The 16,482-nt window shown below is 41.3% G+C and overlaps 1 protein-coding gene across 7 annotated transcripts in view; it reads right to left on the reverse strand.

The window, feature by feature from the left end:
• EIF4G3 (eukaryotic translation initiation factor 4 gamma 3) overlaps positions 1 to 16,482 on the reverse strand; it is a 298,034-nt gene that overhangs the window by 188,226 nt on the left and 93,326 nt on the right. For all 7 annotated transcript variants that reach the window (XM_033921697.1, XM_033921695.1, XM_033921696.1 and 4 more), the window contains one exon: positions 12,008 to 12,103. In XM_033921697.1, coding sequence (XP_033777588.1) covers positions 12,008 to 12,103 — 96 coding nt within the window. The remainder of the gene's footprint in view (positions 1 to 12,007; positions 12,104 to 16,482) is intronic.

Raw genomic sequence — 16,482 nt, forward strand, 5'->3', positions numbered from 1 at the left:
CGCATTTGGAGCACCATACAATCTATTACTAACTGCTTGGAAGAGATCTCTATGGACATTGTAATCCTTCGCTCTCAACATCCCTGCTTTGCACAAATTGTCCTCCTAAACTCATTGATACCATGTTTGTGACTGCTCTCATGCACATTCTGAAAAACTGGAAATCATCTTTGTTATTAGACTATATTTTTTGGTGGAACTCTCTGTGTATGTACCATAGATTTGAATCATATGCATATGAGAAAAAAATTACATCCAGAACCCTCACGAACTTGAAGTTTAACAAATCACCTTGGTCATTCCTAGATACCTATGTACGTTCTGCTTCGTAGACACTCCTGTCTTCCTTTTCTTTAATTTCCTTTTCTTTATTTTTCTTTCATCTTTCTCCCTTTTTTCTGTTGTTCTCCCTCACTTTCTTCTTATATTCTCTTCACATGCAGTTCTAATAGTAGGAACCTTTCTCACTGTTATGTTCCTCTATAGTTAAATATAGATTTATATGCTCTTTATACAGAAAGCTTTATTTTGACTTCATGTATTTGAACTGCTTCCTGTATTTTCTAAAAATACTCAATAAAAAACTATTGAACTGGACATTAAAAAAAAAAAAAAGATGACTGACAGCACATTAAACTGTGCTTTTAAGATATCTGTTACAGCAGGGGTGTCCAACCTGCGGCCCAAGGGCTGCATGCGGCCCCGTGAAGTATTTTGTGCGGCTGGGGTTGAGGGCGATGCAGTGTTTTCCTCTGATGCCCCTGGGTGTTTACCATCTTGCCAGCTCCCTCCTCTGTCTTGCTGCAGTGTTTGCGCAGCCCCAGAAATTTTTTTTTTTTGGCCAATGCGGCCCAGGGAAGCCAAAAGTTTGGACACCCCTTTGTTACTTGTTCTCCCGGTCGCTCGTGGTTAGCGGTTCATGGTCCCGGTCATTCACGGTATTTTCTGACCGCGAACCACCGACAAGGAGAGGGCAGCGGGAGAGGCAGGAGAGAGCAGCCGGAGCACCGCCGAGTGCAGGAAATCACTCGCTGTATGCTCCGACCGCCTCTTCCTGCACTAAGTCGGGCCTTCCCAATCAGGAGCTGCTTTGACATGGAATCTATTGCGCAAGGTAATTGCTTCTTTGCTACAGACTTCTGTCTTTTCTCATTCTTTGAGATCACAAGACAGAGCTTTTTTGGCTGTTCCCACTCTTCGTTCTGTCACCAAAGTTGAAAATTGATCACGTATGTTCCAAATAGCTGGACCTTTACTAAGGAACTCGGTTCCAGATTCTATCCATCTGACCTCTGATTTTTTGGCATGTCGGAGAAGTTTGAAAGCCTATTTTTTTCAACTTGCCTTTTCAAACTTGGTTATTTTGTAATTTCTTGGCTTTTTATTTTAAGGCACATGTGTAAATTGTTTATTATATGCTGTTAAGAACATAAGAAGTTGCCTCCACTGAGGCAGACCAGAGGTCCATCTTGCCCAGCAGTCCGCTCCTGCGGCGGCCCATCAGGCCTATTGCCTGAACAGTGGTCCAGACTAATTTTGTAACGTACCTCTAATCCTATCTGTATAACCTACCTCTACTCCTATCTGTACCCCTCAATCCCTTTGTCCTCCAGGTACCTATCCAAACCTTCTTTGAAGCCCTGTAGTGTGCTCCTGCTTATCACATCCTCCGGTAGCGCGTTCCATGTATCCACCACCCTCTGGGTGAAAAAGAACTTCCTAGCGTTTGTTCTAAACCTTTCCCCTTTCAATTTCTCCGAGTGCCCCCTTGTACTTGTGATTCCCCATAATTTGAAAAATCTGTCCCTGTCTACTTTTTCTAAGCCCTTCATGATCTTGAAGGTTTCTATCATGTCTCCTCTAAGTCTCCGCTTTTCCAGGGAGAAAAGCCCCAGCTTTTTCAGTCTGTCAGTATATGACAGGTCCTCCATACCCTTTATTAGCTTAGTTGCTCTTCTCTGGATTCTCTCAAGTGCCGCCATGTCCTTCTTGAGGTACGGCGACCAGTACTGTTATTTTAATAATCCGCTATGTTTTGTTTGATTATGTATGTAATGTTTTGTTTTAATTATGTATGTATCATTGTTATCTGGGCTACAAGTGTTTTAAATAAATAAATAAAATATTGTACTGGAAAGTAACTTACTTTTTAAACAAGAGATTCCTTCATGTTTACTCTAAACTACAAATTTATTAACAGAAATTCCCCCTTCCCCTAAGTCAAACACTAGTTTAACACAGGCAGAGAACTGCTGAGCAGAAATGTACACGTTTTCCAGTACAAAAAAAAAACATTTACGAAATGTAAACATGCAGGGGAAAATTAGGTAGCTTTATGGTTCCAAGCTTGAGCACCAGCTGTAGCTCAGAAAGCTATAAAGGCATTGCTTGAAGTCCTTGAGTAATACATGATAAGCCCTTACATGACATCAGACATGAAGATGAAACAGAAGGTGCCCCATAATGCCCACTGACTCTGTAAAGAACCTGGCCCTTTTGATTGTACACCTTAAAGAGTTTGAGCAGAAGCTAATTTAGATACTAACGTCCCACTGTCACTCCATATCTAACATACAGAAGCAACTGGCTTAAAGAGATGAAGAGCCTGCAGTGATGAGAATAAAATTATTTGATACATGTCCTGCTTGCAAAACTTTGCCTAAAGCCAGAGTGATCAGTAATCCTTCTAGCCAAAAACCAAAGTTATGTTCCAAAACAAAATCCACCAGTAATAGCCATTCTTCGCAAACCTTTCCAACTACAAAGAAAGTCCATTTTTCTAAGTAAGGTCATAACTGTTTTGAACTAAGTTGTATGGTAGTCACAAGTGAAATGTATGAAATAGCTGCAATCAAACACAATTAGTTTCTCAACACTTGGTGGGGAGCGGGGGAAGAAAAGCTATGGAAGATACCTTCAACCTGAGGGTCAAATTACCCATCTTATCACTGTACCACAGAGAACTCTGACTAATAAGATCTCTACAAGTTACTCTTTAGGTCATGTTTTCCAGGTCAATGCACAGAAATACTTTTCACTCAGATAATGACTGACAAAATAAAACCTTTACATTTATTAATTAAGAGAGCAAAACACCTCTAATTCAATGCTGATTTTAGGAAAGACAAGAAAGTAACTGGCAAATCTTGCAAAAGTGAAGGATTTCATTCTGAGAAAGCAAGTTTGCTTACCTGTAATAGGTTTTCTCTGAAGTCAGTAATTCACTGGCCATACGCATGTGTGACATCATCCCTGTCTTAAAACTGATGGATGTTTCCAGACATTTTCAGGACTCCTTAAAAAAAAAAAAACAACCCTCTAGGAATGGGCAGCAGTTCCCACACTCCCACAGTACACAGTGTGACTCAGTTCTGTTGTGTGAGTTAAAACTTCTCCAAACGTAAATGCACGTGAGTGCTGATGCACCAATATCAGAGGACAACTGGTCCAGGTAATAATTCTCTTTTCTGAAGTGAATTACCTGTCACATGCATTGAGACTCCTTAGTTAAGGTTGCCTTCTAAAAAGGAGAACTAGAAGCAACAATTCAGCCAATAGAGCAAACTTTGTGCCCGGGTGTGCCATGAGATGCCGACACCTGCCGACTGCTGTTCTGTAGGCAGTCAGGCGGCACCGGTGCTTCTCCACATCGGCACCTCTCCAGCGCCCCCTACCGACATAGTAATAATAGGTTCTGCACATGCGTGGACATCGATGTGATGACATCACACATGCACGTGACATCACGTCGACGTGCCACGCACTGTATTTAATGTACCGTGACTTTAGAAAGTTTGTGGGATGATGCAATAGAGCAATGAATTATTTCTGGTGGATTTGACTAAGCATTTTTTTAAATTTGTCTTTAATAAGACAATTATAAATCATAACAATTGTAATAAAGGTGGCATATTAAATATTTAATAAAGTAGGAACATAAGAATTGTCGCTGCTGGGTCAGACCAGTGGTTCATCGTGCCCAGCAATCCGCTCCTGCAGTGGCCCCTAGGTCAAAGACCAGTGCTCTGAGACCAGCCCTACCTGCGTACGTTCTAGTTCAGCAGGAACTTGTCTAACTTTGTCTTGAATCCCTGGAGGGTGTTTTCCCCTATAACAGCCTCCAGAAGAGCGTTCCAGTTTTCAACCACTCTCTGGGTGAAGAAGAACTTCCTTATGTTTGTACAGAATCTATCCCCTTTCAACTTTAAAGAGTGCCCTCTCTTTTCCCTACCTTGGAGAGGGTGAACAACCTATCTTAATCTACTGAGTCTATTCCCTTCAGTATCTTGAATGTTTCAATCATGTCCCCTCTCAGCCTCCTCTTTTCAAGGGAGAAGAGGCCCAGTTTCTCTAATCTCTTGCTGTACGGCAACTCCTCTAGCCCCTTAACTATTTTAGTCGCTCTTCTCTGGACCCTTTCAAGTAGTACCGTGTCTTTCTTCATGTACGGCAACCAGTGCTGGTCGCAGTATTCCAGGTGAGGGCGTGCCATCGCCCGGTACAGCGGCATAATAACCTTCTCTGATCTGTTTGTGATCCTTTTCTTAATCATTCCTAGCATTCTGTTCACCCTTTTCGCCACCATGGCACATTGTGCGGATGGCTTCATCAACTTGTCGACCAGTACTCCCAAGTCTCTTTCCTGGGAGGTCTCTCCAAGTACCGCCCTGGACATCCTGTATTCGTGTATAAGATTTTTGTTACCGACATGCATCACCTTACACTTATCCACATTGAACCTCATTTGCCATGTTGTGGTCCATTTCTCGAGCGTGTTTATGTCACGTTGCAGATCTACGCAATCCTCCTGCGTCTTCACTACTCTGAATAACTTAGTGTCGTCTGCAAATTTAATCACCTCACTTGTCGTGCCAATTTCCAGATCGTTTATAAATAAGTTGAAGAGCATGAGCCCAAGCACTGAACCCTGCGGCACTCCCTGCGAAGGCCTATCTTGCATGCCCTGGTGGTCTAGCGGTGAACTGGGGCAGAAACAATCTTCCTATGCTCCTACCCCGTGCATAGGTGCTAAAGAAAATGACTGCTGCATACTCCCTTCATCTTTCTAGGTTACAGTGGGAACTCGCGGAAGTCATTATCTTTAGCAGTTCTGCAAAGGAGGGTCACTCCTTCCCCGGCTTACACTAGGATTTTACAGAGTCTGGGAGGCAGGAGGGGTGGTGCGGGATTGGGATAAGAAACAGGAGGGATCGTTCCTGTCTTGGCTTAGTGCTGCACCACCAGGGCTCAAGGCAGGCCCAGGGAGGGGGCATAGAGTTAGCTAGGACAGGACAAGGAGGGATTGCTTCTGCCTGGCTCACCACTGGACCACCAATAACGATACTTGAATATAAACCCTCAGTTTATACTTGAATCAACCTTTTTCCCCCCCCCCCTTTCCTCTTTTTTTGGAAGAAAAAAAATGTTAACTAAGTTTATATTTGGATCGGTTTATATTCGGGTATATACACGATGACCTACTTCTTTACACTATCTTCCCCTGCAGTTTCATAAAAAAGGACTACAAAACTAAGCTGGTGCTGAAAAGGAAGCTTGGCCTTGGGGCTTATCCCTACACAATGCTATTTTTACAATGGTTATACTGTTTTGGTGCTATCTCCAGCCCTGATTCAATGGACACAGCATGAAAATCAACCATGCAAAATCAAAGGAAAATTCTGAGAGCGGGAACAAACCGAGGAAGGTGGGAGGACATCCAGAGGACCTGGCAGGAGCTGCAGTCTATGGCAGGTTTGGTAAGTTCATGCAGAAACAAGGAAACATGGGGAAAAGACCTGAAATGTTTTAGGTTGGTTTCGAGCTTTCTTACACACTAATTCAAGGAATTCAAAACAAAGTTAGACGAGTTTCTGCTGAACTGGAACGTACGTAGGTAGGGTTGGTCTCAGTTAGGGCACTGGTCCTTGACCTAAGGGCCGCCGCGGGAGTGGTCTGCTGGGCATGATGGACCACTGGTCTGACCCAGCAGCGGCAATTCTTATGTTCTTATGATATTATCAAGTGCTTATGTGTGATCAACTATCCAGGAGATGGACAAATCCTTGTGGCGTACCCCGTCCCTATCCTAATTTAACATTTTCTTGCCATCTTTGGGCTATCTGACACAAAATGTGTTTGTTGATTTTGGTTATGCAGATTATTCCCTTTTCCTCTTCAGTTTCACCCATTTTTCCTAGAGTGGAGGCCCTTATATTATTTATGGAGAAGTGGATGATAAATAAGATCATCGAATTCAGAAATAAACAATTTTTTAACCAATACTGAGATAGGGATTTTGGTACATCAATTTTTTTATTCTTTTATTTCTACAATCAGAATTCTTTGGACACAGGGTTAACATTAAAACCCCAGGTAGATATCATTTTAAGAAAAGTGCTTTTAATATTAAGAACATAAGAATAGCCTTACTGGGTCAGACCAATGGTCCATCAAGCCCAGTAGCCCATTCTCATTGTGACCAATCCAGGTCACTAGTAACTGGCCAAAATCCAAGGTGTAGCAATATTCCATGCTATCAATACAGGGAAGAAGTGGCTTCCCCCATGTCTTTCTCAATAACGGACTATGGACTTTTCCTGCACGGACTTGTCCAAACTTTTCTTAAATCCAGCTACGCTATCTGCTCTTACCACATCCTCTTGACAATGCGTTAATTTCCTCCTATTGGTTTTAAGAGTATTTCCCTGTAACTTCATCGAGTGTCCCCTAGTCTTTGTAATTTGTGATAGAGTGAAAAATCGATCTACGAAAGTTACATTCACTATGGAGCTATTTTCTTGAACCTTGGCTTAAACTGTTTGTTCAAGTGATGGTGCTCAGTATTCTTGACTACTGTAATCTCATTTATTTGGGCTGTCCTCAATATTTATTAAAAAGCACAAAAAACAGCACAAAATACAGTTGTTTGACCACATAACAGATTACTAGTTACAGTTACTCTGGCTGTCTATTTGAGTCAGAGTTTTGTTTAAATTTGCCTGTGTGCTTTTTGAGGTCCTTCATGAGTCAGTTCCATCTTATTTGGTTGAACAATTTATAGCCATTCAAGGATAACCCATTATAAGAACTCTTTTGCTTTTGAAGCTATATTGAGACGTTGTTGGCATGTCAATCAGTACGATATTGGAAAGAGCTAATTGATCATTCTCTTTTTACTGGATCTTATTTCACTTTTGGACGTTAGGTAAAACCCACTAATTTAAAGAATGGATTATATTGTAATATTTTGTATGTCTCTTTTTGAAATTGTACACTCCCAATTGATATATTGGCTTATTCTTATTGTAAACCACTCAGAACTTGCCTCCATGTGCTTACATTTGCAGCACTGTACAAACAGCTTGGTAAGGTTTCATAACCTTGGTATATCAGTGTCTCATAGTTGTGGGCATGTCGATGTGTGGAACTGTCTTGCTGAGTGGCGTTCATTATTGTTGTTGTTGCATGTTTTTGTGTGCTGTCACGAGAATGTTGAAGCTTGAATTAGAGCAATGAACATTAAATTTCTTGTTAAACTTGGCAAGAGTGTAAGTGAAATCAGGGACGTTAATCCAAGTTTATGGGGATAATGGCATGAAGAAAATGGGAGTGTACAAATGGATTAAACATTTTTCTGAGGGGAGAGAGCATCACTGATGAAGATAGGTCAGGGCAGCCAGTAACGAGCAGAACTGATGAAAACACTGTAAAAATTTGTTAAATTGTGCATCAAAATTTTCGGCTGACTGTGCGAGCATATCAGACCAAGTAACCATCAGTGGAGAAACAGTCAGGAAAATCTTAACTGAAAATCTTGGAATGAGAAAGGTGTATGCAAAAATGGTCCCAAAGGAGCTCACCGATGAACAAAAGCAAAGGAGAGTCGACGTTTGCCAAGACCTTTTGGAGAACATAAACAAACAAAAAGTCACTCCATATGTATTGAATCAGAAAAAAATCTAAAAATGTTCTTCTTTACTGTTTTTAGGAACTGTGCTCAGAGACATGAAGGCTATAAAACCGCCTCACCATCCAATCATTGCATAGTTCAATACAGTGTCAGAAGAATGGTATATATCTCTCTAGTTGATTACGCAAAACCAAACAGGTTATAGCTTTATCATTTTAGGTATGAAACTCTAAAAAGAATAAAATTTAGCTTTGGAGAGGCAAGATGATGCTTTGGGCCATGTTATCATTGGTGATGAAACATGGGTGTACCAATATGATCCTGAAACAAAGCATCAAAGTGCACAATGGAAGTTGGCCATTTCTCCATGACCAAAAAAGTTCCTCCAGTCTGAATCAAGAATCAAAATGATGTTGCTAGTTTGTGGGTTTTTTTTTTTTTTTTTAATATATCAGAGGGTTTATTCATTCAGGACAGTTAACCATGTTTACTATCTGGAAGTGCTGAAAAAGCTGCGTGAAAAAGTTAGCCAAAAACAACCTAAACTTTTCACTAACTCATAGCTCTAGCTCACAGGGCACTGTCTGTGAGGAAGTTCTTAGCTAGAAAATAAATAACTGGATTGGAACATAGAAAACCCTCCCTACTCACCTGATCTGGCCCCCAATTACTATTTTCTTTACCTGAAGATAAAGGAAATATATTGAAAGGAATACATTTTGATGACATTCAGGACAGCTCTGATGGGTAGTCCAGAAAAAGTGTTCCAAAACTGCTTTGAAGGGTAGACTAGGCGCTGGCGTCGGTGCATAGCTTCCCAAGGGGAGTACTTTGAAGGTACCATAGAAATACGAGTTCACAAACTTAACTATAAGGCCTCATACAAATAAAGGATTATTATTAAATTTGATGAACTGAGCTCAGTCAAAACATATTATACCCACGAACAGTGAAAGCAGTGGACCAAAGAAGATGAAAAACATTAGGTCACCACATTTAAAATGAACCAAACGTAACAAACTGAGTGCTACTAAGACAAAGAAACTTCTGAAGATGGCCAGATTTTCAAGAAATTCCTGGAAAGCTCTGGAAAACATCCATCAGCAATTGGTGGCTCATTTGATTTCAGAGAATGCTAAAAACCGGACAATCCTGCACTCTATTATACAGTATTTGTATGATGCATATTTTGCCAGTCACTTCCTCTTTATAAACTGGTAACCCAGAGATATAGAACCAGTATGTGCTGATAAATTACTTAAGCTTAACATTGGCATTAGTGACAAAATGTGGGAGCCTAGAAAGCCTGGGCAGCATTTGTAGGACCTCGCATTCTTTCATTGTCCCAGGTATGTTAGACAATGCTTAGGCAGTAGATAGATAAATAACTTAAATAAAAAGGGAAAGATGAAATGCTGGCAGAGTGTGCCAAACATATGCAAATTATACACTAGGTATGCTTTCCCCTAGCAGACAAAAACTAGTTTATGGTGGATGCCATATAATGTATACTTTAATATAAATCTATCAGAATATAAAGCAAGGTAACCTTTTCTCCCTCTCAAAAGTGGGAAAAAAGGTTTACTCAAATATAAACTGAGATTAGAAATTTGGGTAAATGTGCGTCGTTTGCCAGGGATCAGGCCACAGAATAATAGTGAATGCTCTTTAGTTCTTCCAGTATCATTTAATTTTAAATCATTTTATATTGGTGATCAGTACCTTCCGCTAAATCCTACCTATTACCTTACCTTTGAGACTCTCCATTTTCTCTTATCGCTCTCTTGCATAGACCTGTATGAAGCTAGCTGGAAGTGTTATCCAGTGCTTCAGTTTGTGTTGTCAGAGCAGAGTATTACTCAAACCTCTTGATACGAGAGTATGTAGAATTACACCTACATACCCACTGATTTTTCTTTATAAACACCACAGATCACTGCTTGCAGCCTATTCCCCACCCCCTCCATTACGAGTGCTTTTGTCCTCCTCCATCCCTTCCCTACAGTTCTAATGTTCAGAAAGCCAACACCAACCCTCTGGGATGGCCAGTGCAGGAAATTAAGCATCTACATATGCTCAAGGTCTGCTGTAGAAGTCTGTACGGGAACGGGGATCGCGGGAATCCCCCCCTAACCCACGGGACTCCCATGGGGACCCTCCTCTGGCCCATGGGACTCCCACGGGGACCCCCCCTCTAGCCAACGGGACTACCACAGGGATGGAAGGCTTTGGAAGCAGGGTTCGTCTATATAATATAATGGACACATCAGCCTTAGTAAAAGAGGGGGTTTATAAGTTAATTACCTGAACAGAAAACAAAAAAAGGGTTCCACCAAAGAGATTCCACAAGGAAAACAGCAAAAGAAACTGTGGAATTGATGATCCTGTCAGAAGTAATTGCTGCTTTTTATGGGAACGGGCGGGGATGGAAGTAATTCCTTGTGGGGATGGGTGAGGATGGAGAGGATCCTGATGGGGATCGGTGGGGACGGAGAGGATCCTGGCGGGGACGGGTGGGAATGGAGAGGATCCTGGCGGGGATGGGTGGGGACGGAGAGGATCCTGGCAGGGATGGGTGGGATTTCTGTCCCCGTGCAACTCTCTAGTCTGCTGGATCCCACCCTCTCCAGGATTCTTGTAGAAGGGGGGTCCAGCAGGCTTTGAGCATGCAAAGATGCTCAAGGCCCCACACCAGCCCAGAATAGAGTGTTGGGGGTCAGCTTTCTGAACACCAGAACTGTAAACGCAATGCCGGTCTGTGAGGAAGGGGAGGGAATAGTGAAGGACAGTAGCGCTAGTCATCAGGAAGGGTGGAGGATAACAGTGCCTGTCATCGGTAGTGAGGGGGAGGACAGTAGCACTAGTCATGGGGGACAGAGGGGTGGCTGATAGCTGCGTCAGTCATGGGAGGGGAGGGTTTTGAGGATAGAAGCACCAGTCGTCAGGTGAAGAAGGAAGGAGGAAAGCACGGTCATTGGACTCAAATATAAACCTAGACCCTCATTTTTGGGCTGTTTTGGATGACATCCGCTTTTACATGAAAGAGAATGGAAGTCAGTATTTTGCTTAAATTTATATGATACTCTAGTAAAATTGCTAGGCACAGTTCATATGCTATCCTTAGGCCTGGCCAAAAGTCATGGACAATAAATGCTGTAGCAGCATATGGGATAATTTGATTCAGCTTTGTAATTCATCAGTACTTCTCCACTGTACATATGCAAGCATAGATTTCTAAAAACAGATGCTATGCGTAACAAACGTATAGGTTTAGAGGCTTCAAAACTGAAGAGAAGGTGAGACAGACTAAACTGTCTTGAGCAAAAGATGAGTTTGAATCTCTAAGGTACAGAAGGGAAGGGGATAAAGCTGCTTCAGAGCAACATGGCTATTTCTCTGGGATGCCTAGTACAGAACAAGAATCCTGGAAGACTAGTGTTGTGTGTAGGAAAGAGCACTCCTAAATCAAACTGAGTCCAGTGGTAATATTCATATGGTAAGAATTCAACTGATGAACTGACCACCTAGGGGCAATATGACTGCTAGATACCCAGAAAGCCAGCATTAAAAAAAGAGCAGGTTTTGGGGTTGTTGTTTTTTAAGAATCAATACCTGCTATAATTACTCAAATGAAACCATTCCTGAAAATTAGTATTGCTTTCCTAAAACTATTTGACCATTCAATACGATTTAGCATTTCAAATCAGAAAGAAGAGATATCTTTTGTTGGGTAAGATTTCACAGACATTTTGTTATATTGTCATTAGACCTTTCAGTTCATAGTGAAGTGAAAACTCAATATGCCAAAGTGGTTCAGCTCTATTTCTCATGTTAATAAAAGGATCCATTTTAAAGCCAATTTCCATCAAGCTGCGAGTGAATGAAAAAGTCTAATGTGAGTAAATACAGTTTAATATGTGCTAAAAGAAAAAAAAATGCACATTATTGCTGGGCTCTTATCCTTAACAGGTTCCAAATACCTAGAAATCAACAAGAATTATGTAATAAATCATGCAAAAGCAAGAGAGAAAAGAGCAGGATACATACGTAGCTATACACGGAGATTGCAGAAGCAAGAGCGAGCAAGCGGTCCCTTACCGGAGAGCGATTCTGAGGCTGGGAGGTCATTGGCTGTGCAGCTTGGGGGTACACCAGCGTCGTTGGAGCTGCATTCTGTCCAGAGGCATATGGAGCCTAAAACCAAAAAGGCATTGGCAATTTATAATTATAACATTAGATACAAGCTGAATTCTCATTTAAGAATTTCAAATATGCAATAAAAACCTGACTTTTCACCAAGCCTACAATCCTACATAAAGTTTTCATATGGCATAACATTGGCAACCCTCCAATCTTCAGGTACTACAGACAACTTTAGCGACAGGTTACAGATCACTATCAGCAGGTCAGCAATTTCATGTTTGAGTTATTTTAGTACCCTGGGATGTATACCATCCGGTCCAGGCGATTTATCACTTTTTTAACTTGTTCATTTGGCTTAGTACATCTTCCAGATTCACCGAGATTTCGTTCAGTTCCTCCGCATCATCACCCTTGAAAACCATTTCTGGTTTAGGTAGATCTCTTACATCTTCTTCCGTAAAGACTGAAGCAAAGAATATCAGGGAAGCTGCTATGGGCAGTGGTTCTAGTACAACTAGATTCAATTAAGCTGTCTAATACATATGATAAACACTAACCACCATCCACCCATTGAACTATGTTCATCGGACCTTAGCAGCGACTAGTTTTACCTGAGCTGTATTTGACCAGTGGCTCGCCCGCTTTCTTATTAGTCCATGAAGAGATAAATACAGCATGTTTAAGCTTTGTGGAACAATTTGAGTTTTTAGTCTGGATGTATAAAAACAATGAAATGAAAGAAAAAACAAAAGATAAAAATGGACCGATGAGAAGGCAGAACGAAAAGAACTTGTGTGAAATAAGTCGCCACTGAGATCCAATGAACCTGGCGTTTATGTTTATCATGAATGTTGGTTATATAGGCCCCCACCATCTTTAAATTTCTCATGCTGACTCTAAGGTGATTTATCAAGAGGTTCTTCTAGTCATAGTGCAAATCCAGGAGAGTTTTACATGCACAGCCTCCACTGAACGCAAATGGATCTTCTTCATGGGTATATTATAAACTTAACTGGTTACTGTAGTTGGTCCCCGAGAACCATTGATTTATGGGGACAGTTACCACTTCTCCTGAACTTTTTTCAGAGGGTGGGGATAAAGATGCATTTTCCATTTCTAATACTTTCAAGTGGTTACTTTGACCAAGAAATAGTTCTGGGACTGATGCATTAAACTACTATGGGCAGCAGTGCAAGGTTAATGAGAACTGTACATGAACATTGGTGGGCAACAGGACTGGCAGGAGACATGAGCACATTGCACAATTAAGATCTGGGCAGAGAAATGGCATCAGTTCTGGAATTTTTTCAACAATTAAGAAGAACCATACTGGGTCAGACCAATGGTCCATCTAGCCCAGTCTCTTGTTTCCAACAGTGGCCAATCCAAGTCACAGTACCAGGCAGAAACCCAAATAGTAGCAACATTCCATGCTACTGATCCAGGGAAAGCAGTGGCTTCCCCCATATCTTGTCTCAATAGAAGACTATAGACTTTTCCTCCAGGAACTTGTCCAAACCTTTCTTAAACATACACTAATCACTGTAACCTCTGACAACCAGTTCCAGAGCTCAATTGTTCTTTGAGAAAAAAAATATTTCCTCCTACTTGTTTTAAAAGTATCCCATGAAATTTCCTCGAGCATCTCCTGGTTTTTGTACTTTTGGAAAGAGTAAAAAATCAATACACTACTCAGGATTTTGTAAACTTCAATCATATATCAACAAAATCATGGTAAATCAACCAAAAACATCTACACCAAAGGCTCAGTAAAATATGAACTGTTCAGTATTTCAGCTCATTATCAAATATATCTATCATTCATCCTATGTTAAAATATGAACCTGTGACTTTCTCATCTGTCATGATGTGAGTGCAAGGTAAGTCGAGTCCTGGGAAAAGAATAGGTACACTGAACAAAAGGCCAATGGCTTAACAAAATGCACAGGTGAATATAGCAAAGCTAGTACTGGCAATCTTATATTACAATAATTCTCTTATGAGTACACTGCTGTGTTCTGAAAGCTATACAAAAACAGCATAATCTAAATCTCCTCATGATTGTATTTCCAGGTTTCTATTTTGGTTTTCTTTTTTAAAGAAAAATGCACATGTTCATGTATCTGACCCAGTAAAAGAACCAAAGTTATAAAATATGACAGAATAAATCAAAAGGATGAACTGTCTTTTTACACAAATAAGTTGATTAAAAAGAGATTATGCACTCAAGCCCTGATTAACAGGAGGTGGGACCATGTCAGGGACGGCCCTGAGCTCCAGAGAAAACTAACAGCTACCCAGTGGGATCGGCCTGCCAGCGGCAGACCGAAGTCTGTGAATTCACAAGCAGGCAGAGCTTCAAAATCGCTCCGAACACTAATTTACCTGAAAAGGGAACAAAATTACATCAAATTAAAATAATAAAATGGGGAGAGCAGAACAAACACTCCTGCAGGCATGTGTTCAGAAGGAAAGAAGTGAAGGTGGTGCTAGAGAGCCCAGTGAAGTACAACACGGTCAGAGTGAAAAATCCAGAGCTGATTCCTTCTGCAGCAGCAGGCGGCTACGGGGAAATAACCCCTATTACACTGGAGAATTCTGATATGTGTTCAGCTTGGCTCTGTAGTGCCAAGTAAATGGATGCTAGTAATTATCTTCATATTCAGTGGAATTTATAGTAGAGCAGGATAAAAAGTTATTTACGATGTCAAATGTGACTAGGACAAGAGGTCATGGACTGAAGCTGAGGGGGGGACAAGCCCAGGACAAATGCCAGGAAGTTCTGCTTCACACAGCGAGTGGTGGACACCTGGAACGCTCTCCCGGTGGAGATTGCTGCGGAACCCACCGTCCTAGGATTTAAGGGCAAGTTAGATGCACATCTCTTCGAAAGGATAGAAGGATACGGGTGACTAAGTTTTTGCCAGGTTACACCTGGCTGGGCCTCCACGTGAGCAGATCACCAGACTTGATGGACCCAGGGTCTGATCCGGTGATGGCAGTTCTTATGTTCTTAAAATAGAAACTGTATTATTTAAAGCAAGAGTGCTCCAAGTTTCCTCTTTCTCTCCCTAAAATCATCATCTGCCTTTTTTCATTATCTTATGACTCCCTCTAGTGGCTGCACATCGGCTTTCCAAACTAAAAAGCTTAGGTCAGCATCAATAATTCTTCTATTAATTCATGCCTATGGGGTCTTCATGAGTGTACCCACTGTCTAACCATCTTGGTTTGGTGTTTTTGTTAATTATCATTAACTGTTCATTGCCGCTGTGTTTCTATCGTCTATGGTTTCATTTAATAATGTGTACACTTGTCCCTCCATATTCGCGGGGGATGCAGGCGGACCATAGGCGCAATTATGGAAAAACCACAAATAACTTTTTATATGTTATTTGCAGTTTTTTGTAACAGCCAGCATTTTGGCTATTAAAACCACAAATAACTAGACTCAGCAGCAGTACGTGAGCAGCGCTCTCTCTCTCTCTTGATCTTGCTGGTTGGGCATGCAGACTCTGCTTCTGCTCCGTGCCGCAACGAGAGGGGGCGGCGGAGGACTGTGTGAAGGATGCGTCAGTTTTCAAAGTGCTCGGCACTTGCGTTTCCTGCGCTGTCTTCTTCAGTTCTGTCCTGTGAGAGGCGAGAGAGGCTGGCGGAGGAGATGATGCGCTTATTGCTGTCAGGTGAGCCTTCCAAAAGGCACTGTTTTTTCTTTAATTGCTCTCTGATTAAGCAAAGGAACTAATCATGATGTAATTTTGGAGGGCGGAGTCAGCATCAAAAAAACTGCGAATAAGCGAATCTGCAAATATGGAAACCGCAGATACAGAGGGAGAATTGTATGTCTGTTGTAAACCGCCTAGAAATGTAGAAAATAAATAAATTCACATACCAGTCAGGAGAGTGTGATGCTGCCAGTAAAAGAGACTAGCTTCTATCCCACCCTACTGCCCCCACCCCCAGAAATTCCATGTTGAAATGTTACCAGCCATCATTAGCTCTTGTTTTGTTCCCTTCTACCTTATACTTAAAGTTAAATTAAAAACAAAACAAAACACATACACAGACAAATAATCACAGAGACAGCAAAATACTATTTTCTACCAAGATTTAAAATTTAATTTTTCTATGATATGAATCTAAATATTTGGGCAGGGCAGGGCCAGGTTATACAGTGGCGCAAGCATTAATGTTAAGAAAGTTAGATTATTGTAATGCACTTTATTTGGGGATGGTGAAAACAAAAAGTAGGGCATTGCAAGTTTCGATGAATTCTGCTGCAAGATTGATTGTGGGTGCTTCACAGATGGCCCATATTACGGCAATTCTGAAGCAGTTACATTGGCTTTCTGTACAACAGAGAGTCCAATATAAAGTGCTCTCGATTGTACATCAGGTTTCATATTATACAGCCCCTGTATTTTTTTTTT

Source organism: Geotrypetes seraphini, chromosome 15, assembly GCF_902459505.1.
Source record: "Geotrypetes seraphini chromosome 15, aGeoSer1.1, whole genome shotgun sequence".
NCBI classification, from domain to species: domain Eukaryota; kingdom Metazoa; phylum Chordata; class Amphibia; order Gymnophiona; family Dermophiidae; genus Geotrypetes; species Geotrypetes seraphini.